The sequence below is a fragment of the Myotis daubentonii genome, chromosome 7 (genome assembly GCF_963259705.1).
Source record: "Myotis daubentonii chromosome 7, mMyoDau2.1, whole genome shotgun sequence".
NCBI lineage: Eukaryota > Metazoa > Chordata > Mammalia > Chiroptera > Vespertilionidae > Myotis > Myotis daubentonii.
Window position 1 is genome coordinate 25390187 of NC_081846.1, and position 24669 is coordinate 25414855.

The 24669-nt window shown below is 40.5% G+C and overlaps 1 protein-coding gene and 1 non-coding gene across 2 annotated transcripts in view; one reads left to right on the top strand and one right to left on the bottom strand.

Annotated features, from left to right (window-relative positions):
• Nucleotides 1–24669, bottom strand: part of FARSB (phenylalanyl-tRNA synthetase subunit beta) — a 60863-nt gene that overhangs the window by 25287 nt on the left and 10907 nt on the right. The window contains exons 7-15 of the mRNA XM_059703319.1: nucleotides 23898–24006; nucleotides 22718–22788; nucleotides 19370–19431; nucleotides 18005–18056; nucleotides 10604–10665; nucleotides 10153–10360; nucleotides 9602–9682; nucleotides 8712–8804; nucleotides 5177–5294 (exon numbers count right to left, since the gene is read on the bottom strand). Coding sequence (XP_059559302.1) covers nucleotides 5177–5294; nucleotides 8712–8804; nucleotides 9602–9682; nucleotides 10153–10360; nucleotides 10604–10665; nucleotides 18005–18056; nucleotides 19370–19431; nucleotides 22718–22788; nucleotides 23898–24006 — 856 coding nt within the window. The remainder of the gene's footprint in view (nucleotides 1–5176; nucleotides 5295–8711; nucleotides 8805–9601; nucleotides 9683–10152; nucleotides 10361–10603; nucleotides 10666–18004; nucleotides 18057–19369; nucleotides 19432–22717; nucleotides 22789–23897; nucleotides 24007–24669) is intronic.
• LOC132238981 (U6atac minor spliceosomal RNA) lies at nucleotides 19996–20121 on the top strand. Its single transcript, XR_009453943.1, has one exon. It is a non-coding gene; the product is annotated as a U6atac minor spliceosomal RNA (small nuclear RNA).

Below are 24669 nucleotides of genomic sequence, written 5' to 3' on the forward strand. Positions count from 1 at the left end.
CAAGTGAATCTAAGAATCAAGTGAATAAATAATCTGATGAACAGAATGAACTGGTGATTATAATAGAATCAGGGACATAGAAAGGGAATGGACTGACTATTCTTGGGGGGTAAAGGGGTATGGGAGATGTGGGAAGAGACTGGACAAAAATCGTGCACCTATGGATGAGGACAGTGGGTGGGGAGTGAGGGCGGAGGGTGGGGCGGGAACTGGGAGGAGGGGAGTTATGGGGGGGGAAAAAGAGGAACAAATGTAATAATCTGAACAATAAAGATTTAATTAAGAAAAAAAAAAAAAAAAAAAAGTATTAACAACTGGAACCAATCAGTAACTCACACAGCAGCCTGATTTGATAGCTTCAGGGCTGCCTCAACTGATTTCCCCTTTATAAAGCTAAAAATTTACCCCTCAGCAGTCTGCATTAACTTCTCATTCCAAAGATACATGCCACTCTGCCCAACAAAAGGGATGTCTAATTTTTTTAAATGTTGCAGCAACTTCAGATCTTAAGACTCAATAAATGCAGTGGTTGGCTCAGCCTCCAAGAACTGGAATGTGTCTGAGTCTGAGGGGAAGTCTTAATACTTGAGCAGTGCGCCTGACTCAGCCATAAATGGGCAGCCAGCCTGCATCACAACATGACAGTCAGTCAAAAAGTCCACTTCAGCACAGGAAACTGGCCAATGAGGTCAAGCATGAAAATGGGGCTAGTAGTCTTCCATTTACTCTTACAGAAATGCAGGCCAGGCAAACCTGTGGGAGGCACTGAAATCCAGTACAGATTCCTTTTTCATTTCCATCTGGGAAGATATGCTTGCCTACACAAACTGATGTGAGGCTGGTAATGTTGGGTATTTCCTATATCTTACCAAACAAGTTAGTCACTTCCTTGTCTGTGCCATCAGGGCACCTTGCACATTCCCTCCTAGCACTATCTATCTAAAAATCTGTTCCCTGCTCTATCTTCCTCAAGACTGGCAACTCTGCCTCCTATTTTCTGAGCAGTTCCTAGCAATGAGTGATGAATGAGACGGCCTTGCTCACTCTTACCACATATTTCTGCCCCTTTGAATCACTAGTTTGGGTTTGCCTTATGAAAATTTGAGACACTTTCATATTAACTGGAAACCTCTTTTATCATTTCCCTTTTGATGGACTAGATTTTTTTTCTTCAAAATAGTTTTTTCTTTAGGAGGAAATGGCTAATGTAAATCCAACAGAGAAATGCTTACTGATTTGAAAGATAGTAAAAACATATGTGCTCAATTCACTAAAAAGAAGTGAGTGATGAATTACTGAAAAAACAAGATTCTTATTTTTCTTAAGTAAATTCCCACAGTAGTACATTTTGGTTTTCTTACCCCACCCCACCCCCCAAAAAAGTGCACAACAGAAGAAAAACCAATTAAGCAAAAGTTAGGATAAAAATGAGCCCCAAGTGCACAGCAAGGTGACATTAATCCTTGAATGGCCAGTCAAGGTTTTCACGTCATTCTCACAGAAACTGACCAAACTGGGATGCTAGGTATCTGGCGTTAGGGGTTGCTAATACCCTAATACAGTGATGGCGAACCTTTTGAGCTCGGCGTGTCAGCATTTTGAAAAACCCTAACTTAACTATGGTGCCGTGTCACATATAGAAATTTTTTGATATTTGCAACCATAGTAAAACAAAGATTTATATTTTTGATATTTATTTTATATATTTAAATGCCATTTAACAAAGAAAAATCAACCAAAAAAATGAGTTCACATGTCACCTCTGACACGCCTGTCATAGGTTCGCCATCACTGCCCTAATAGCAAAAGCAGACATCAAAAAGTGCTTATTATGTGGCTGAATTTTTCCTGTAATCCTTATAATGCATCTATGACATAAATGCTGTCATTATCCCCATGGAACAGATGAGGAAACTACGGCAGAGAGAGATTAAATAAATTGTCCAAAGGTAATAGCTGTTGAGTGGCAGAACCATGACTGAAACCTGGGCTGCACTCTCTTCGGAACCATAGCACTGGGCTGCCTCACCTAGGGAGTCCTCTGTGTGCACCAGATGACAAGCAGGGAATCCACAAGTACATATTTAAAATAATCCATCAGAGCCCTGACCGGTTTGGCTCAGTGGATAGAGCGTCGGCCTGGGAACTAAAGGGTCCCAGGTTCGATTCCGGTCAAGGGCATGTGCTTTGTTGCGGGCACATTCCCAGTGGGGGTTGTGCAGGAGGCAGCTGATTGATGTTTCTCTCTCAGCTGATGTTTCCAACTCTCTATCCCTCTACCTTCCTCTCTGTAAAAAATCAATAAAATATATTTTAAATAAATAAATAAATAAATAAAGTAATCCATCAGAAAAGCTACTTTTGTTATAAAATAAAATCCAGGCCTATCTAAAGAGGAAGCACACTCCAAATAAATGAAAGCAAACCTATGTTTTCAAGAAGGTAAACTTACCAAGAAGATGTACCTCCTCTAATTCCTCAAATCCTAGTGATATGATAGAAATTTTTAAAGAGAATAAACCATAATGGTGCAAGACAACAGGCAGAAGTAACTATCATATGGAAATGGCTGGATGGAGAAAACAGAGCAGAATAATCACAACTGAAAACAGGAATAAAAGAGGTCTGCTACAAAGATGAGAATTATTCCTCCTAATGAAATCAAGTGCAGCAGAAATGCAAATCTTTGAGTTAAAAAGCATATGGACTGGCTTCTGGGGTTATTATCAGCACTGCCTACAGCACTAGTACCTAAGACCAGCTCTCAATAGGAGAGATAATCTCCAAGCCTGGGCCTTGGGGCAGAGTGGAATCTATGTCTAGGCCTTCCCAAGAAACACAGAAGGAAAAATCAGTAAATGCACCTCTACCCAGGCTGCAACACTGTGAGTGCCCCCATGTGCTCCTTGCCAACAGCAAAACCCTCCTGTGACAATTGTGAGGATCCCAGCCTGCTCCTCACCCTCACCCTCCAGACTCTGAGCAGCTTGCCTGTGAGCATGCCCAGCTCTGCATAGCCCTATAGGGAGCCCTTTCAATTAGGGAAGAGGCCTACTGCTAAAATAGAATTCCAATACTTTTGAGGAAACCTAGTGTAATTAACCCAATTCTCTATTTATAAATATGTTTGAATCACCAAGGATCAAAACAATGTAAAACTCAAAGAACTAAGAAGAAAGAAAACAAGTCAAAGTTAACAGAAAAATTTGACATTGGAATTACAACACATTCTTAGTTAGTTGTACCAATGGAGGACTTGAAGCACAAGAACCCTTACAACTATTTATAGCCGGCACTGAAAATGGTTTCAGATTTCTATTATAGCAGATTTATTACCCAAAGAACACTCTCCATAGACTGATATTTAAATGAACGTTTATTCTCTAAGGATATATGCACTGAGATAAAAATCCTGAACCTAGCTTTAAGGGCAATATTTATGAAGGCTAGAAAAACTTTTTGTCCCTTCTACTTCAAAGAGCTGGTGTAACAATCAAAAGAGAAAAACGTATGCTTAAAAATTATTTTGGCTCTAGCTGGTTTGGGTCAGTGGATAGAGCATTGGCCTGAGGACTAAAGGGTCCCAGGCTCGATTCCGGTCAGGGGCACATGCCCGGGTTGTGGGTTCCATCCGGGGGGAGGGGGGGGGGTGTGGTGTGTGTGTGTGCAGGAGGCAGCCAATCAATGATTCTCTCTCATCATTAATGTTTCTATCACTCTTTTCCTCTCTGAAATCAATATATATATATATATATTTTAAAAAATTTGTTTTGGAAAGTAAAAGGCACCACACAAATATGAGGTGATGCTGTTGACTGAAAACAGGCTGCACACTGGGGAGCAGATGGCACCAGCTTTGGCTGAAAAGTTTGCTATGGACGGTCCACATACAGGAGGTTGAGAAAAAGGACTCTGCTTTTGTTAACTGATTGAAAAGAACACATTCTGAGGCCTGTAGTCTGGAGAAGACTCACTGAATAAACACTGCTAGGACTTGAACTATTAATTTTAGGGAACTAAGGAAAAACGCCAGCAATTTAGTCATTTGAGGGCACTGCTCACCAAGAGATGACCTCATATATAGCTCCAAACAGTCAGACTCATATAAGTTTATAGACACAGAAGTTTGAATGAGACATAGGAAGCTTGAATAAGAGACTTCCTTAGCAATCAGGTGTAGGTACTTACTAAATATATATTTATTAAATAACCACCCCATTCCAAATGTTGAACCAAGCAATTTGCTGCACTAACAAGTCCAGACCATACTCAAAAGCGACAAAAACTGGTAAACACATCCACAGTCACTAACTGGCAAACAGTCACTAGTGGTGGTGAATAGTCACTGCTAAACCAAAATGACAAGAAATCAAGCACCTTAACTCATATGATACAAGAAATAAAGATTCCACAGTGGCCGAAACCGGTTTGGCTCAGTGGATAGAGCGTCGGCCTGCGGACTGAAAGGTCCCAGGTTCGATTCCGGTCAAGGGCATGTACCTGGGTTGCGGGCACATCCCCAGTAGGAGATGTGCAGGAGGCGGCTGATCGATGTTTCTCTCCCATCGATGTTTCTAACTCTCTATCTCTCTCTCCCTTCCTCTCTGTAAAAAATCAATAAAATATATTTAAAAAAAAAAAAAAAAAAAAAAAAAAAAAAGATTCCACAGTGCTTTTCAAGTTGAACTTTTAATAGGGCTCTTCCAAAATGTTATTAAATTATTTGTTAAAATTGCTTTCTAGTAAAAGAAGTAAGTGATACAGTAACCAAATATCTGGACCATACTTGGATTGATTCAAATCAATCGTGAAAATTAAATTTATGTAACAATTCTGAAAATGTAAACACTATCTAGATATCTGATAATAAGATATGATAATTGCTATATAGGTTATTTTTAAAAGACAAAAATGGTAGTCCTTACCTTTTAGAAATAGATACTACAGTGTTTGCTGATGGACGAAATGATATGATGTCTAGGAATGACATTAAAATTATATGGGGAAGTGGGCTGGAGTATAAATGAAAGAAGCTTAGCCATGTGTTAATAATTGTTGAAGCTGGGTGTTGTATTCATGAGGGTAATTATACTATTTTCTCTACTTTTATATACAGTTGAAATTTTCATAATAAAAAATGCTTTAAGTATACAAATGAAAGGTGGCTCATTCTTACCTCTGCTGGAATCTTTTATTACAATATCAGAGATTTCAAACAGTTTCAGAGGAAGAGGCATCTTCCGATTCGCTGCTATGGTCTTTAGGAGGCCAGGAAGAAGGGTAGTGCGCGCCACCTACAGGAGAAGATGCAAAACTGCACTGACCAAATAGGAACCAAACATACATCCAGTACTTCCCCCTTATCCTCAGGAGATATGCTGCAAGAACTTCAGTGGATGCCTGAAACCACAGGTGGTATATACATACATACTATGATTTTTAAAATTAAAATCTTGAAGATTTCAAATATGTAAATGTTCATATCCTGCCTTATTTTGAAAATTGAAGTAGATTATAAGAAACAGAAATACAGGATGAGGCAAAAGTAGGTTTACAGTTCATATGAAAATACAATTAATAATACAAGAATAAGCTTTATGTTTCACATACAACTGTAAACCTACCTTTGCTCCACCCTATATTTAACTAGATTAAATATGAATTAATCAAAATTTTAAAAACCAGGACCAGGGAAAATGTAAATGTAATTAAAACACCAGGACAATGAGAAAAACAACACAAATATGTAGGCGCTAAAAAAACTATGCAGCTGCTATGGGCAGGCTACGACTAGTTTCCAGCTGAGTAGCCAAAGAAGTACAAATAAACATCCCAGTTCTTTAAAACAAACATACATAAAACCGCAAAACTTCCCTGCTTTTGTCTGTGAAATAAATTTCTCACTCTAAGATATGAAGTATGTCAGCTGTCAAGACATCATGTTCCTGGCAGGGTTTTACGCGCAGTGGTATGACAGCATGATTGAGAATCTGGGCTCTGCAGACTCCAACACCATTATTTTTGGCCCAGACCCTTGCATGAGCTTCTTAAGCTGGGTTTCTCTGCTTCCACTCCTGCCACCTTACGGTCTATTCTCCACAGAGTAATCCTTTAAAACCTAAATTAGATCACGAAACTACCCTGCTCAAAAATCTCCAAAAGGTTTCCATCAAATTTTGAATAAAACCCATGTCCTACATGGAGCCTCTCTCCCACCTCAGTGCCTGCTGTCCCCTGGCTTCCTGCGCTCCAGCCACACACCCACACACCACAAGCAGGTTTCCATCTCAGACCTCCCCACTTGCTCTTTCCTCTGCCTGGTACATTCTTCCCATAGAACCACATGTGGCTACCTTACTGTCTTCAAATCTCTGTGCAGAGGTCCTCTCCCACAGAGGCCTGTCCTGACCACCTAGCTAAAATAGCAGCCTCTCCTAGATCCTGCACAAGGAAGTATAAGCCCCTAAAAGGACTTGCTAGATTGTGAGGTGGGAGAAAGAGAACATCTTTCCTATCACATTCATTCTATCAGCAAGCTGGTAATTCACCTGCAACTTGCTACTTTCTTAAATATCCTTCACTTCCCCAAACCATACAAACAAAATTACAATGTTAAAAGAAAGCTTAACTTATTGGAATAGAAACAAGCTACTTCATAGATAACTTTTCTTAGTGTTTGTCATTTTATTTTATATATAAACCTTATTTGCTTATTTAAAAACCCACACTAATATTAAAAAAACCCCACACACAAACAAACCTGAATATGATCAAGCTTCTAGATCTAACTACCAATTTATTGAAAATACTAGAGGCCCAGTGCACAAAAATTTATGCACGTAGTCCAGGATCCCTCTGACAGCCTGGGAGCCCTCAGGGGATGTCCACCTGCTGGCTTAGGCCCACTCGGGGGGGTGGGGGGGGTGGGGGGGGGGAGATCGGGCCTAAGCTGGCAGTCAGACATCCCTCTGGCAGCCTTGGCGGATGTCTGACTAACACCATTGACGCTGTGCTGGCCAGCCATGAGCCGGCTTCTGGCTGAGCAGCACTCCCCCTATGGAAGTGCACTGACCATCATGGGGCAGCTCCTACATTAAGCGTCTGCCCCCTGGTGGTCAGTGCACGTCATAGTGACCAGTCCTTCCCAGTTGTTCTGCCATTAGGGTCAATTTGCATATTACCCTTTAATTATATAGGATAGGGAACACTGGAATGTAGTTAGCAAAATCCTAAATGTAAGAACTGTGAAGGGCAAATGACCCAGTTCCTTCAACAGAGAGAGAAAGAGAGAGAAGGGAATAACCTGCAGATTAAAAGAGATGTAAGAAGCACATCAGTCAACTTTGATGTACAATTTCATCTGAGTCCCAAATCAAACTGAAAAATTGAGTCAATTGGGAAAATTTGAACAATGAGTGGATATTTGAAGATATTAAAGAATATTATTGCTAATTTGGGGGAATGTGGGAAAATTCTGTAATTTTATTGACAATAATTATAATAAAACTTCACATATTTTAACTAAATATCATTCCTTTTATTCATTTTCTAACATATCTATTATCAGAAAACAGTCCAAAATTAAAAATTACGCAGGAAAAAGAATGGGCTTAGACAATAAACTGAGTTACAAGACCGTAACAACTTTAATTTAACCATAAATAAACATAAACCTGTTAGCCACATTAGTAATGGTAGGGCATATCTGTGTTGGTAAGGAAGGAGTAAAATATAGAATCTGTCAAGTCTAAAAAGCAGACTCAGTTTCATCTCTAATGTATTTTATACAGAAATATTGACTCTTAAGTGTGCAAAGCCACAGCTTCCTATAGTGACATTTAATGTGTTTCTGTTTTCCTCCCACCTATTAGAGGATTAAGACAGGATGTAAACCCTAAAAACACATTACCACATCTTAAGAAAAATATTTTAAAAAAAGAAAGAAAACTATCAAGTTTGATAAATAAACTGTGAGAAAAGAAAAATTAACAATAACCTCAAATAAAAATCCATTAAGATTAACTGAAATATCACCCTATCCAAATGAATTTTAAAATCTCTTATTAAAAAGAACACCATGGGCATTTTTTAATGTATACATGTACACTGATAGTCCAACAGAAAACTTTATGACTCCGTTTGATATTATCAGTGGGACTTTTGCTGCTGCATCACTGATGACAGAGATTTTACATCAGGTCTATATTTCATGACCTTCAGAGATATGCATGAGCTACTACTTTCATCCGTCAGGCTACTCCTATTACGAAACTTGACAAAATTCATCACTGAGAACAAAGATTCACAAGCGTATGTCGATGAAACCAAAACACTGGTCAGATCTAGGAAGGCAGGGAGAGTTAAGGCAGAGGCACAGAAACTGCTCATCCCCTCTCTCGGCAATCCATGTCTATGGTTTTTAAGATAACTTGTTATGTAAAATTATTTATTTATCTAAGATGCATCTACACTGAATTTATCTGAAAAATAAAAAAGTCGGTATTAAGAAAAAAATTGTAAATGGAAGATTATGAGAGGGTTTCATGTGCCAGCAAAAGTTACTGGCGTGCCATGTTTGGCATGCGTGCCAGGGGTTGCCCACCCCTGAACCATAATTTATCCAAGAGATTTTTTTCAGTATTATATGAGGTATAATAATATCTGAAAAAACTTTTCATAACTTACGTACTTTCTCTACTGAAAATTCTTACCTGAAATTCAGCTGTTTTAGGATTACTTATATGGACTGCATTAGTTGCAGAGATATCCAAACCAAGTTTATCAGCAATATCTTCCTGGGAGCACTAAGAAATGCATACAAAATAGATCAATATGGAAAAGTGACCAACAAATTTAATATAAGAAGTATCAAATGCTGTAAGTCAACTTACTGTCTTATAACAATGTTGCTTCTCTATATAAATCAGTGAGTTAAGATTAAGCTAAGAATAAACATTTAGCAAATAACTGAGGCCCACAGCAGATGCAATTTAACATCAATAGTTCTCCTACAATGAGTTCTAGCGGTGATACAGAGCTACAGTAATTTTCACATGAGGGTCTGTACTTGGGCTGTTCCTTAGCTGGGCTCCCATTTGCCTTACCAGGGGATGGGGATTTCCTTCTTTATAATAAAATTAATTTACCGATTTTGGCCCTTTGTGTCAGCTTTTCAACTCAAAGCAAATGCTTGGGAACATGTTCAAAGACAAAGAATACGTTTAATGTGGAAAAGTCCCCAAGTCCTTAACCAGGGCAGCATCTAGTGGACACAGGCACAGCCAAATTAAGACTAATAATTCTAACCCAATCAATTTGGTTATGAAATTCATTGTGAACCATCAACACTCACATGAAACTATAAAATACATTATGATCTGTTATTGAAGACTTTAGTCCTTCATGTTTTTCTGTGATTAGAAACAGAAATCTCCCAACATTTCTTTATGAGAAAGTTGTACCATCTCAAATAACAAAGTTACTCTTTTAAAGCCTGGAAATTTTAGTAGTCTAGATTTTATAAATTTATATAAGGAATCCTGGAATCAACAATTCAGTTTCAAAGTCAACAGTCAGCTGAGCAGAGAACATGTAAACATACCAGAGCAAACGTAAGTGCTTCGGTGAAGCCAGCAGCTGCCATGTCATATCTTAGAAGTTCCGTGAGCTTATTAAGGGGAAACTGGAGGGGGGAAAGTTTAATTCACCTCAATAAAATTTGTATTTTTAAAAAAGAGATTTATACAGAACATGTGATAAAAGGAAACCACCCTTCCATCCTTACTAATATACCACTGGTGCCACCCCTCCTCCACCCCCTCACCACCCCAACATACCTACACAGACATACAAAACCCCACTTTACCTCTCTCACACAGAGCTGCTGCCTCCAGGCCCAAGCTAAGAAAATGAATCTCCCAGTTAGAGATTCAACAAGGGCTCTACTAGTACACTCAAAACCTGTCTTTCTTCAAAGAACCAGTCATCACAGGTTTCCAACTTACTCTAATCAACTGGGCATCTGTTTTGTATCCTCTCCATAGCAAATGCCTCATAGCACAGCACATCCAAATACTGCTTAATTCCTATGTTCTGGCATTCAACAATCAGATTCTAACTATAAGGAGTGTTTATTTACGGGTGCAATCTTACTTGATTAGCTATGGTGTATGTTTTCGGGAGAGCCATCTGAATGTTGTTATATCCATAGGCAATAGCTGCATCTTCTACAATATCACATGCATGGATAACGTCAGCTCTGGTCGGAGGGATTTCAATCTCAATCTGATTCCCATCGCCAATGACTTCTGACTTTAAGTACATCCTAGTCAAAAGCTTAGCAATATTTTCTGGTGTTTCTCTGAAATAGGAATGTACAAACCATAAACTTCACTGTATTATTTAAAACATGTTTCTTTTTTGTTTTAAAAATCCTACTTCTTTCTCAATTCTAACAGACGTCCTATCATCACTTCATTTACTCTGAAAGGGTATCAAAACCCTCTCCCAGCATTCTTTCAAGAAAAATTAAATAGTGTTGTGTGCACTTCACTCTTGAATTCTCTCCAACCATAAATAAATAGATGAAATTTTCAGAGCATACCTGATTCCAACTTTTTTGTTAATTAGGTCAGCTCTCACCATCTCCTTTCGGTAAGCCAGTTCCTTAAGAGAAAGAGTTTAAGAAGCTTAAATCATCCCCATAAGATGCGGCCTTAGCCATTTTCTATTTCAACTTGCTGTTGTTAGTTTCATTTCCCTTCCAAGAAACTGTCACTAGAGCCACATGCTGAAAATACTTGGTGTTTCAAAACATTATGGAGGAACAAACCTGCTACATCATGTTCATGTCATAACATTCTACCTGCTCGACTACTGGAACTGCTCACAAAGAACATCAAATGCCAAACCGTATTCTCTTTTAGAGGGTCAGTCACCATTTTCTTATCATTGCTAACATGCTATGAATCCTGCTGAAGATCTTCAGTCTCATCTCAGGCAAGTAGGTGTTTATGACCAAGAAAGAGTAATTCATGTACCACAATGTTCTCTCCCTTCCTTAGTCCAGCAGTGTTAGGAGACATTGCTTCCCTATCATCTTCCAGGTGGGGAAATGCAGCCCTGCCCTAGTGCTAGCTCTCAAGCTGCTCCAAGAGCCAGCACTACCAGAGCATCTAATGAACTGGTACTTCGTTGTCTTCAAATTGTACCTAACTCTACATGGTAGGCAGGAACAAACACACATAAAATCCAGGCTTTTCAGCAACTTTAGAAAACACATCTATGAATATTTCTTATCACTAAATTACTCTCAAGAGTGTAACTGCCATTGGCAAAAAGGCCATAAATTTTAAGACCTGTTTGGACTCAGGTCAGGACAATGAGCCAGAGCCTTGCTATTCCAAATTATAGTTCTCGGGCAGGAGCATCAGCACCACCTGAGAGCTCGTCAGAGCGACAGACTCCCGGGTCCTTAGAGTCAGAGCAGGCACGAAGGGCAGGCACACCAGACCCCCTGAGCCAGAGTTGGAATGTTCTTAAAATCCCTAGCTGAGTGCACATTAGAGTTTGAGAAACACTGGACTGGATGCTATTGACTGCATAAAAGTAACTAACCTTTACTGAACAGTTACTAAGAGCTAACATGACAAGATACTCTTTTAAGATAATCTTAACCCTCATAACAGACACTATTAGTATACTCATTTTACAGATAAGGAATATAAGTTCGATATTAATAACTAGTTCCAGGTCACAACAATGTTAAGTTGCTTAATCCGAGCACTGGCTATATTCCCAGTGCTTAGAAAAATGCTTTTTAGATAATAAGCACTCAGTATACAGTTAAAAAATATATGTATGAAGTAACAAATGAAGAAATTAATAAACAAATTCAGGTAGCTTCATTCCAAAGCTCACAGCATTAACCATTAATTAGTGTCTCTGTTCTCTTATTCTCCTCTAGTTCTCTTATTCCAAACTCTATTCTTTTATATGACACTAGAGGCCTGGTGCACTAAATTCGTGCACTGGGGGTGGGGGAGGGGGGTCCCTCAGCCCAGCCTGCGCCCTCTCGCAGTCCCGGAAGCCCTCAGGGGATGTCTGACGGATGGCTTAGGCCCACTCCCTGGGCCTAAGCCAACAATTGGACATCCTTAGCACTACCACGGAGGCAAGAGAGGATCCTGCCACTGCTGCTGTGCTCGCCAGACATGAGCCCGGCTTCTGGCTGAGCGGCACTCCCCCTGTGGGATCAGGCCAAAAACAGCTCTCCAACATCCCCTGAGGTGTCCTAGATTTCGAGAGGGCGCAGGCCAGGTTAAAGGACCCCACCGGTGCATGATCGGGGCTGGGGAGAGATGCAGAAGGTTGGCCAGCCGGGAAGGGACCATGGGAGGGCTCCAGGGTGTGTATGGCCCATCTCACTCAGTCCCAATTAGGCAGACCCCAGCATCAAGCTAACCTACCACTCGGAGCGTCTGCCCCCTGTTGGTCAGTGCATGACATAGCGAGCAGTTGAGCAGCCTTAGAATATCATTAGAATATTATGCTTTGATTGGTTGAACGGCCGACCGGTGAACTGGACACTTAGCTTATTAGGCTTTCATTATATAGGATAACAGAAGACTAGGAAACATTTTCAAAGTGTTTGGGAAACTCTGCTATTTCATGTGAGGAAGAATTAGTTTCCCCAAGAAGCTCATTCTTTTCTGGGAGGACAATCTATCCTAGTCTAAGTTTACAAAGAAGTGAATAAATAAATAATGAAACACCGGTATAGCACTCCTTTTCACATTTCACATTTCACATTTATGAAAGCTCTTTATAATAAAAACTAGAGGCCTGGTGCACAAAAATTTGTGCACTCGGGGGGAGAGGGGGGTCCCTCAGCCCGGCCTGTGCCCTCTCGCAGTCTGGGACCCCTCGGGAGATAACGACCTGCTGGCTTAGGCCTGCTCCCGGGTGGCAAAGGGCAGGCCCAATCCCTAGGTGCAGCCCCTGGTCGGACTCAGAGCAGGGCCGATTGGGGAGTTGGGGCGCCGCCCCTGTCATGCACAGAGCAGGGCAATCGGGAGGTTGTGATGCCACCCTCAGTCATGCTCAGGGTAGGGCTGATTGGGGGGTTGGGGCACCACCCCCTGTCACACTCAAGGCAGGGTCGATGGGGAGGTTGCGGCACCACCCCGTCACTCACAGAGCAGGGCCAATCAGGGGGTTGGGGCGCTGCCCCCTGTCACTCACAGAGCAGGGCCCATCAGGGGGGTTGAGGCTCTGTACCCTGCCATGCACAGAGCAGGGCGGATCAGGGGGTTGGGGCGATGCCCTCTATCACCCACAGAGCAGGGCCGATCAGGGGGTTGGGGCGCCACACCCTGTCACACACAGAGCCGCAGGGCGATCAGGGGGTTGGGGAGCTCCCCGCATCAGGCACAGAGCAGGGCTGATCAGGGGGTTGGGGCGCCTTCCCCTGTCACAAACAGAGCAGGGTGGATAGGGAGGTTGTGGCCCCGCCCCCTGTCACACACAGAGCCGCAGGGCGATCGGGGGTTTGGGCGCTGCCCCCTGTCACGCTGATCCCAGTGCCGGGAGGCCTCGTGGCTCCGCTGATCCCGGTGCTGGGAGGCATATTACCCTTTTACTATATAGGATAGAGGCCTGGTGCACGGTGGGTGCCGGCTAGTTTGCCCTGAAGGGTGTCCTGGATCAGGGTGGGGGTCCCAACTGGGGTGCCTGGCCAGCCTGGGTGAGGGGATGATGGCTGTTTGCAGCTGGTCACACATCCTTCAGGGTGGGGGTCCCCACTGGGGTGCCTGGCCAGCCTAGGTGAGGGAATGATGGCTGTTTCCAGCTGGTCACACACCCTTCAGGGTGGGGGTCCCCACTGGGGTGCCTGGCCAGTCTGGGTGAGGGGCTGAGGGCTGTTTTCAGGCTGGGGGTGACTGAAGCTCCCAACTGCTCCTTTTTTTCTTTCTTTTTTTTTTATTCTGGGCTAGCTTTAGCTTTGAGGCTTGGCTCCACTCTTAGGCCTCCGCTGCTGAAAGTAGGTTTCTGGCCTTTGCTTACAATGTTGCAACTAAAGCAGGTTTCTGGGGTTTTGTTTAGCTTCTATATTTGTTACATAGTTGCTTAGAGTTGCAGCTCAGAGGCCTGCAGCGGCAGGCGGGAAACGTTGGAGTCCTCCGTCACTGAAGCAAGCAAGCCTCATGTTAGTTTCAAGCTGCCTGGCTGCTGGCCGCCATCTTGGCTGGCAGTTAATTTGCATATTGCCCTGATTAGCCAATGGGAAGGGTAGCGGTTGTACACCAATTACCATGTTTCTCTTTTATTAGATAGGATAAATGATTTCAAGGAATTAGCTACATGAGGAGAAAAGTGAACAAAATTTTAAGATATATTTCTTTTTCCTCCCGAAAGTATATATTTCACTTTTTTTATGATTTTTTATTTTTTTTCAATTAAATCTTTATTGTTCAGATTACTACATTACTCTTTTTTCCCACCATAACTCCCCTCCACCCAGTTCCCACCCCACCCTCTGCCCTCACTCCCCACCCACTGTCCTCATCCATAGGTGCACGATTATTGTCCAATCTCTTCCCTCACCCCCACACTCCTTCCCCCGCCCCAAGAATAGTCAGTCCATTCCCTTTCTATGTCCCTGATTCTATTACAATCACCAGTTCATACTGTTCATCAGATTATTTATTCCCTTGATTTTTAGATTCACTTGTTGATAGATGTGTATTTGTTGTCCATAATTAGTATCTTTACCTTTTTCTTTTTCTTCCTCTTCTTAAAGGATACCTTTCAGCATTTCATATAATACTGGTTTGGCGGTGATGAACTCCTTTAGCTTTTTCTTATCTGTGAAGCTCTTTATCTGGCCTTCACTTCTGAATGATAGCTTTGCTGAATAAAGTAGTCTTGGTTGTATGTTCTTGGTATTCATCACTTTGAATATTTCTTGCCACTCCTTTCTGGCCTGCAAAGTTTCTGTTGAGAAATCAGCAGACAGTCGTATGGGTACTCCCTTGTAGGTAACTGATTTTCTTTCTCTTACTGCTTTTAAGATTCTCTCTTTGTCTTTTGCTCTTGGCATTTTAATTATGATGTGTCTTGGTGTGGTCCTCTTTGGATTCCTTTTGTTTGGGGTTCTCTGCGCTTCTTGGACCTGTGAGTCTATTTCTTTCACCAGGTGGGGGAAGTTTTCTGTCATTATTTCTTCAAATAGGTTTTCAATATCTTGCTCTCTCTCATCTTCTGGCACCCCTATAATTCTGATGTTGGTATGCTTGAAGCTGTCCCAGAGGCTCCTTACACTGTCTTCGTATTTTCGGATTCTTTTTTCATTTTGCTTTTCCGGTTGGGTGTTTTTTGCTTCTTCGTATTTCAAATCTTTGACTTGATTCTTGCGACCCTCTGGTCTGCTGTTGGGAATCTGTATAATATTCTTTATTTCAGTCAGTGTATGCTTAATTTCTAGTTGGTTCTTTATCACAACATTGAGGGTCTCATTAGATTTCTTGAGGATCTCACTACATTTATCGGCGGTCTCACCAGTCTTTTCGAGGGCCTTATTAAATTTATCGGCGGCTTCTAGACAGTTCTTTAAAGACCTTAAGAGTGTGGTTTTGAACTCTATATCCAACAGTTTGCTTTCCTCCAATTCCGTTGTTTGTGTCCTGTTTCTTTGTCTCAGCATTTTTTATGCTTCGCTGTGTCGATAGAGTGCCTTTCTGTGCTAAGTGTCCCAATTACCTGAGGTAGACACTCTTGGTGCACCCCCTTGTGGGCTTTGTGCACAGTCTTGTTGTAGTTAAGCCTTGATTGTTGTAGTTATCACTGGGAGGAATTGACCTCTAGGCCAATTGGCTGTGAGAATCAGCTGTGTCTGCAGTGGGAGAACTTCTGTGCTGGAGACACTCCTCTGGGGCTAGACTTGCTTCAATGGGGCTTTGGTGCTCACTAAGTCTGCCCCGAGTGTCTTTTATGGTTCCACGGAGCTGCAAACTGGATGGTCCCACTCTGACCTCTGAGCTTCCTGGCTCCTGGATCTCTAGGGAGGTGCTAATCTAGCCTTTGCCTGAGGCTATCCAGCAAAAGTCTCCCTGCAGGGCTTGGGTGGGACAAGTCCCACGGGATCAACAGGGCGGGATTAGCAATTATGGCTGCTCTCAGTCTTGCCCTCAGAGGCTCTGCTTCTCAGTGTCCCAGTAATCGCTGCAAGCCCCACGGAGAGAAAGCTGCCCTAGGGTTCTGAGCGATGCCAGACAGTCCCGCTTCTCCTGTATGAGTCTGGGTCCCTAGAGACTCCCCCGGAACTGGAGCTCAGAGCCTGAGACTCCCTCCCGATTGAAAACGACAGCCTCGCCCTCAGTCGCCAGCCCACTCCGCATGCACTCCGCACCTTAGTATTTTACTTCAGCACTGCGCCTCCTCTGAGTCTCGGTATGCTTTCTCTTTCCTCCCAGTTGTAGAACTTCCACTCAGCCAGCCTTCCTGTGGTTCTGGACGATGTCCTTTCCAACTTTTAGTTGTATTTTAGAAGTGGTTGTTCGAGGCAGCAAACTCCGGTGTTTACCTATGCCGCCATCTTGGTTTTCTCCTACATTTTACTTTTGTTAACATTTGACAATTCTTCATATTAAAAAGAAAAAGAACTTTTTCAAATAAGACATTATTTTAAAACAGACGGAAAAGGCACCTCTAGCTAATCCCAAATACTACTGTGGTAGATTGTATAAATGGCCACATTCTTACAGTCTCCATGGCCTTGAAGTCTACTTCACCCCCTTTCGATCTAGCAGAATTACTGGTTCTGCTTAAAGGCACCTGAGCACCGGACATGCTCTCTTGCTGCTGGGAATCCGGCACCACCATCAGCTGAATGATGAGAGACACTTGACCTACTGACCCCACAGCCAGAACAGACATGTGAGAGGCCATCCCAGGTCATCCAGCTGTTAGCCTACCAACCAGGGGCTACACAGGAGCGAGCCCAGCAGAGGTGAGCCAAACTGGGCCAGACCAGAACTACCCAGTTGACCAACAAAATCATGACATAAACAAATCCTTGTTATTTTAAGTCACGAACTCTTGGGATGGTTTGTCACATAACAAAAGCTAACTGGTAACAACTACTAAAATAATTAAAAAAAAAAACAAAAAGACACTGCCTATAATTTCAGTCATGCTTTCTACAATTATACATTTATTTTGAATTATAACTAATACTCTAGAAAAAAAGATGATTCTATATACTATCAGGAAGGGGAGGTTTTAATCGTGGCAGGTTTGATCTTTGATCTACTTTAAAAACTATTTTAATAGTAGAAACTACTCTAGAAAGATACACATCATAAATGACAGAGGAATAATGAAAAAACAAAAACAAAACACACAAACAAAAAACCCAGCTCATCAAAGAATGGCCTCACTTAACAAAATGACTGAGACACGTTTAGACATGAAAGAACAGCATGTATTAGACATGACATCTTTATATTCATAAAGCCCTCTTGGGGGGGAAAAAGCCCCAAATTAAAAATAATGCTAGCTTACATTATTTTTAGTTACAGTGATGAACAAGTGTGAAGAGACTAATAAGGTTTGGAGGGATGAGTAATCTTAAAAGGGATGAGACTGTAAATTACCCACTTAACTAGTTAATAAGAGAATAAATCACAGAAATTATGGCCAAATAATGCTGAGGTATAATATAGTGTGTTAGGAGCTAAAGTGGGACTGTCCAGGCTTAAATCCTGGCCCACCTATAACAGTAACAGGCAAACTATTTAATATCTCAAGGTTTCTGGATCTCCATCTAGAAAAGGGCATGAAAACAGCACCCACTCTTAGAGGGTCAATGTGAGGATTATATCCATGTAGTGCACATAGTGTAGTTCCTGGCATGTGGGTGGATGGACAGATAAACAAGCAGCACTCGACAGCCATTACCATTATCATTATCACATCATCATCAAGTCACTTCTTAAGTACTTACTGGAAAAGTAGATGATTTTCCATTAGGAAAAACTACCTCAGCTGCTTCAACCCTGAAAAAAATAAAATACTTAAGAAAATGAAGATCCATAAATTCTAGAAATGTGCATGGTTAACAAATCTTTCACTTGGTCTACAACTGTAGCCTCCATATATTGAAACTGTTCATATTCCAACACTTTTTTGGATTAATCCTCCTAAATACAAACTTACTCTACCATTCTCTCTCCTATGGCTCCCATGTCTCTCCAGGCAGCACCCACTTGATACGTTTCCCAGTCCTGTAGAGCATGCACTCTCTATGGACTCCTTGCCAGTACTGACACACACAGTCCAGGCTTTACCAGGGTGGTGTGTTACACAACAAAAGCTGACTGACACAACCACTAAAATCAATTTTTAAACAAAGCAACTGATACTGCTCATACAATTTCAGTCCTACTTTCTACAGTTATACATTTTGAATTATAATCAATAGTCTAGAATAAGCTATGATTTGGTACACAGTAAGGGCCATATGTTTATTAAATATTTTTTAAATAAAAAATAGCTTTGAAAAAATTACAGTAATCTTATTGCTATATACATGGGACATAGGATGCTCTGATATATACTTCTCTACCTTTGTCTGGCTCTTCCTCTTGCTATTCCTTCATGTTTACATTCTCAAATTCAATGATCCTTAACACAGCTTAAATTTCATTGCCTCCATGAGGCCTGCCCAGATTGCCTCAGCTAGGAGTAACTTGCCCTTACAAACAGCCAAAACATCACGGAAAATTTTTAAAGTACTTATCACTTTTTATTTTATACACTAGAGGCCCGGCGCACAAAAATTTGTGCACTCGTTGGGGGGGAAGGGGGGGTCCCTCAGCCCGGCCTGTGCCCTCTTGCAGTCTGGGACCCCTTGGGGGATGTCTACCTGCTGGCTTAGGCCTGCTCCCTGGGGGATCGGGCCCAAGCTGGCAATCAGACATCCTTCTGGCAGCCCGGCAGCCCTCAGGGGATGTCCACTTGCCAGAGAGGAGCAGGCCTAAACTGCAGTCGGACATCCACCCCTGTACTGGCAGCCGTCAGCCTGGCTTGTGGCTGAGCAGAGCTCCCCCTGTGGCTGCCGGCCGCTATCTTGGTTGGGTTAACTTGCATATAGTTGCTCTGATTGGCTGGTGGGCGTGGCTTAAGGCATAGCAAAGATACAGTCAATTTGCATGTTTGTCTTTTATTAGTGTAGATTATTTATGCATATGCCTTAGCTCCCAAAGAGATTACATGTTCTAGTTACAGGAACACATTTTCATCTTTATATTTAGCATAGGCCTTCGTGCTTTGCCATCAGAAGAAACAATAGGGCACCAAGTGAACTTACGTAAATTGATTCTCACAATATTCACTGAACATGGTGACAATAATATCAAGAACTATTTTTGCCTGCAAAGAAAAAAGACAAATATTATGGTAATCTATAAATATATGTATTTTCTCTTCACTCAGAAATGAATATTTAATATAATTTAGTTCCCAAATATCTAAAAATGAACCTCTATACACACATTGTAAAAGGGGGAATGGAATAAACACTTATGAACTAAATTAGGCCTGTCCTTATCTTCAAGTGTTTAGCATTTATGCTGTTTTCTGAAAGGTACAATCCATGACTGAGACAAAGCATTTACTTCCCCCACCCCTTCCTTGGATTCACCACATTTTGACAGTGACAAATGGTTAACTACAGACCAATACCATAAGTCTCTGCAGCCAGATGCTTGACTCCCGCCACCACCACTTAGTAGTAGTCTGGGCAAGTTACTTACTGTCTTTGTACCTTAGTTTCGTCATCTGTTAAATGGAGATAATTAAAGTCTCTACCTCATTTGGTTAGTATGAGGAGTGTATGTGTGTGTGTATTACACAGAAAGCAATGCCTAATATAGTGAATGCCATAGCGATTTAATTTTTTTTTAACCGAAAAAATATGCTTAGAAAAAATACAATGTGTTGTATGAAAGGAGAGAAGGTTAGCACTCCCCTTGACAAGGATGGAAGAGGCTCGCGGGCCTAACAACACGCATACAGTTAAGGCATTCCCACCTACTTCGTGGCATCTAACCACTGTTTTTAACCAGATATCAAACTGTATTTCAAAGCCACTGCTCTCAAAACTGCCTGGTACTGACACAAGAACAGACATATAGATCAATGGAATAGAATAGAAAACCCAGAAATCAACCGGAACCAATATGCTCAATTAGTATTTGACAAAGGAGGCAAGAACATACAATGGAGTCAAGACAGTCTCTTCAATAAATGGTGTTGGGAAAATTGGTCAGATACATGCAAGAAAATGAAACTAGACCACCAACTTACACCATACACAAAAACAAACTCAAAATGGATAAAGGACTTAAATGTAAGACGGGAAACCATAAAAGTACTAGAGGAATCCAAAGGCAACAAAGTCTCAGACATATGCCGAAGCCATTTCTTCACCGATACAGCTCCTAGGGCATTGGAAACTAAAGAGAAAATGAACAAATGGGACTACATCAAAATAAAAAGCTGCTGCACAGCAAAAGAAACCATCAACAAAACAACAAGAAAGCCCACAGCATGGGAGAACATATTTGCCAATGATATCACCGATAAGGGTTTAATCTCCAACATTTATAGGGAACTCATACAATTTAACAAAAGGAAGATAAACAATCCAATCAAAAAATGGGCAAAGGACCTAAATAGACACTTTTCAAAAGAGAACATTCAGAAAGCCAAGAAACATATGAAAACATGCTTGAAGTCACTAATCATCCGAGAGATGCAAATCAAAACAACAATGAGGTACCATCTCACACCTGTCAGAATGGCTATCATCAACAAATCAACAAATGACAAGTGCTGGAGAGGATGTGGAGAAAAAGGTACACTCGTGCACTGCTGGTGGGAATGCAGACTAGTGCAGCCACTGTGAAGAACAGTATGGGGTTTCCTCAAAAAGATAAAAATGGAACTCCCATTTGACCCAGTGATCCCACTTCTAGGAATATATCCCAAGAAACCAGAAACACCAATCAGAAAGGATATATGCACCCCTATGTTCATAGCAGCACAATTCACCATAGCTAAGATCTGGAAACAGCCTAAGTGCCCATCAGCAGATGAATGGATTAGAAAACTGTGGTACATCTACACAATGGAATACTACGCTGCTGTAAAAAAGAAGGAACTCTTACCATTTGCAACATCATGGATGGAACTGGAGAGCATTATGCTAAGTGAAATAAGCCAGTCAATGAAGGAAAAATACCACATGATCTCACTCATTTATGGATAATTAAGACCATTATGAACTGATGAACAAAAATAAAGAGGCACAGCAACATCGAACAGACTGTCAGACTACAGCGGAAAGTCCGGGGAGGGATGGGTAGGGGGAGTAAGAAATCAACCGAAGGACTTGTATGCATGCATATAAGCATAACCAATGGACACAAGACACTGGCGGGTAGGGGAGGCCAGGGGAAGGTCAAGGGGAGAAAAAAAAGGAGACATATGTAATACTCTTTGTAATACTTTAAGCAATAAAACAAAATATAAAAAAAAAAAAGAGAAAAAATACAGTAACCTTATTAGGATATATGCCTTGCTTTTATATATACTTCACTCTTATAAACAAGCTTCAAGAAAGATATCCAAGGTCTGCTAATGTATGAATTTAAAAATGTTTTTTAATATATTACTACACTATTTCTCAAGGCAAATATGGTACATGAAAGTTATAAATGAAATACCTTACAATGATCTCCAACTCTGTAAATGTATATGAATGCCATTTACCTGCCTTCTACACCCCAGCCTTCTCCTGCCTTTCAAGTTTACCTTTCTTAAGTTGCTTAACTGCCATCTTACTCTATGCCTTACTTAACATGAATAAAGAAATCATAGGCCGTAGCAAAAAGCTTTCATAACAATCTAATCCAATATATGTAGTGGTTGAAAGTGAGTACACAACTAGTATTCTACATATTCTGGATGTCATTATGTGCATAAACACTTTATTAATTGTTAAACAGAATTTCTTTTTTTTTAACATATTTTTTTGATTTTTTACAGAGAGGAAGAGAGAGGGATAGAGAGTTAGAAACATCGATGAGAGAGAAACATCAATCAGCTGCTTCCTGCACACCTCCTACTGGGGATATGCCCGCAACCAAGGTATATGCCCTTGAGCAGAATCGAACCCAGGACCTTTCAGACTGCCAGGCCAACCCTCTATCCACTGAGCCAAACTGGCCAGGGCTAAACAGAATTTCTTTATAGCCAGTTTGTTTTTAAAGAATTTTTATCAAATACACAAAGGTACCAAATTACCCAGCATTTTAATTAAGATAAACAACTTATACAGTTCATATTACAATACTTATCCTGTTCTGTTTTACAGTTACATGATTAATTCTCCCACAACAACAAGTTCCTTCAAGTCAAGGAACATGTAACTTATTATTAAATTCTCAGCACTGAAAAGACAATACAGGTGCTCACTAAACATTTGTCGATTGAATGAAAGCACCATAACTGAAGTATAGAATATATCTTTCTAATTTTCTAAAATATGTTCCCACCTTCAAAATAAACATATTTTTAAATTTAGCCATATAGTCTTGACCCAGAAGTAAAAATCTATCCTGACAGTACAAAAACAGAAAAAAGTTTTATTTACCTTAGTAAAGTCAGTTCCTGTGCATTCAATAAATACATTTCTAGTATTTACTGTTATTTTGGTATGGTTTCCTACAATGAACACAAAATAATAGCAAAACAGTTTCAGAAATATAAGTGCACAAAAAGCTCTACAAAACAGAAACTACATTTTAATTTAGAACACAATATAAACTAACATCTCAAAGTAAGGGGATATACAACTTTTATTTTAAGCTCCATTGCAGAATAAAGTCAAAATAATAACAGGCCTTACTGAGTGTATTCAATGTGTCAGGAGCTATGCCAAGCACTTAGCAGAGGTTATCTCATCTCATCTTCACCACAACTCTATGACAGAGTTGCAGAGAGACAACTAAGATTGAGAGATAAAGCTCACTGACCATGATCACAAAGTAGTAAGCAGCAAGGCTAATAAGATTTGGGTCTGGATCTGGCTACCTCCAGAGCCCAGATTCTTAACCCCTATAACTACTAAAGTCCAAGCTTTGGAGCCAATGTAAATTGGAAAAGAAAAGCAAACATCTATGGCTTCAACATCATTAAATTTTGTAGTTACATTCAAGTTGTCTCATCAAAAAAGCCTTCAGAAGAGTTAAGAGGGTAAAATTCAGTTTAAAAGTTTTAGTTTAACTATAAAACAGACAAAGCAGAATTCAACTTTGAGTTTAACCAAGTAAATTACTTAAAACCAAAAAAAATATTCAAAAGCATTCAAATATGAAAAGCATTCAAAAATATTTCTAGTCCAGCCAGCGTGGCTCAGTAGTTGAGCACAGACCTATGAACCAGGAAGTCACGGTTCCATTCCCGATCAGGGTACATGCCCAGGTTGTGGGCTCATCCCCAGTGTGGGGCATGCAGGAGGCAGCCAATCAATGATTCTCTCTCATCATTGATGTTTCTATCTCTCTCTCCCTCCTTCTTCCTCTCTAAAATCAAAAAGAAATAGTTTTTTAAAAGAATACTTACACATTTATAAATTTTATAAAAATCCCAAGTAAGATGTTGTTGAATAATGAATGGAAAGAACTATTACAAGAAATATCTACCAAAGACGTGAGATTCTCAGATTAAGAGTTAATTTGATTTGATTTGATTCAGCCAACTCTATTGAGAATTCTGCAGAAATACTGAAGAATAAGACAGTAAAAATCGATGATGCTTAAGAAATAGCTCACCATTGATGATTGGAGGCATTGATAGGACAACACCATTGCTATCATAGATAACTGGGTACAGGGGCTTATTTTCAATAATATGTAAGTAATGTTTAAGATGGTTGTCAGTCTGAAAAAAATTAAGTCAAACAAAATTAGTTTTTTATTTCTATCAATGTAATTAGTTTATATACCTACCTAGTGTAAAAAGAAGGTGAAAAGTCAGAAAAAAAAACAATAAAAGTACCCTAGATTACAGAAAGTTCTAAGTTTTTAAAGGTGCTAATATAAATTAGTGTCTCAACATCCTAATACAGCCTCATCTCCCACTGGGAAGAGACGAAAACACAATTGAGCCATTTTCAACAGTGAAAACAAATTTGCACTGGTAATCCTGAGTCATCTAAAACAAAACACACACCATCACAAAACTACTTGACTTGACTTGGGGTGGTGAACACTCAATACAGTGCACAGATGATGTATTGTAGAACTGTGCACCTGAAACCTGTATAATTTTGTTAAGCAGTGTCATCCTAATAAATTTAATAAAAAGGAAAAAACAAACAAAAATTATTTAAATAAATCGGAGAAATCACTAGCCAATCAGGCCAAGGATAATAGTTGCTTTTTTTCTAACAATATCCACTACTACTCTTAAAGTGACTACTGAATTCCTTGTCATTATTATATGATAAAATGATAATAATGGGAGGCAAACATTTTGTAATAGTATTTCCCACACACATAAAAAAAAAACAACACTAACTAAATCTATTGTTCCTTCTACTTA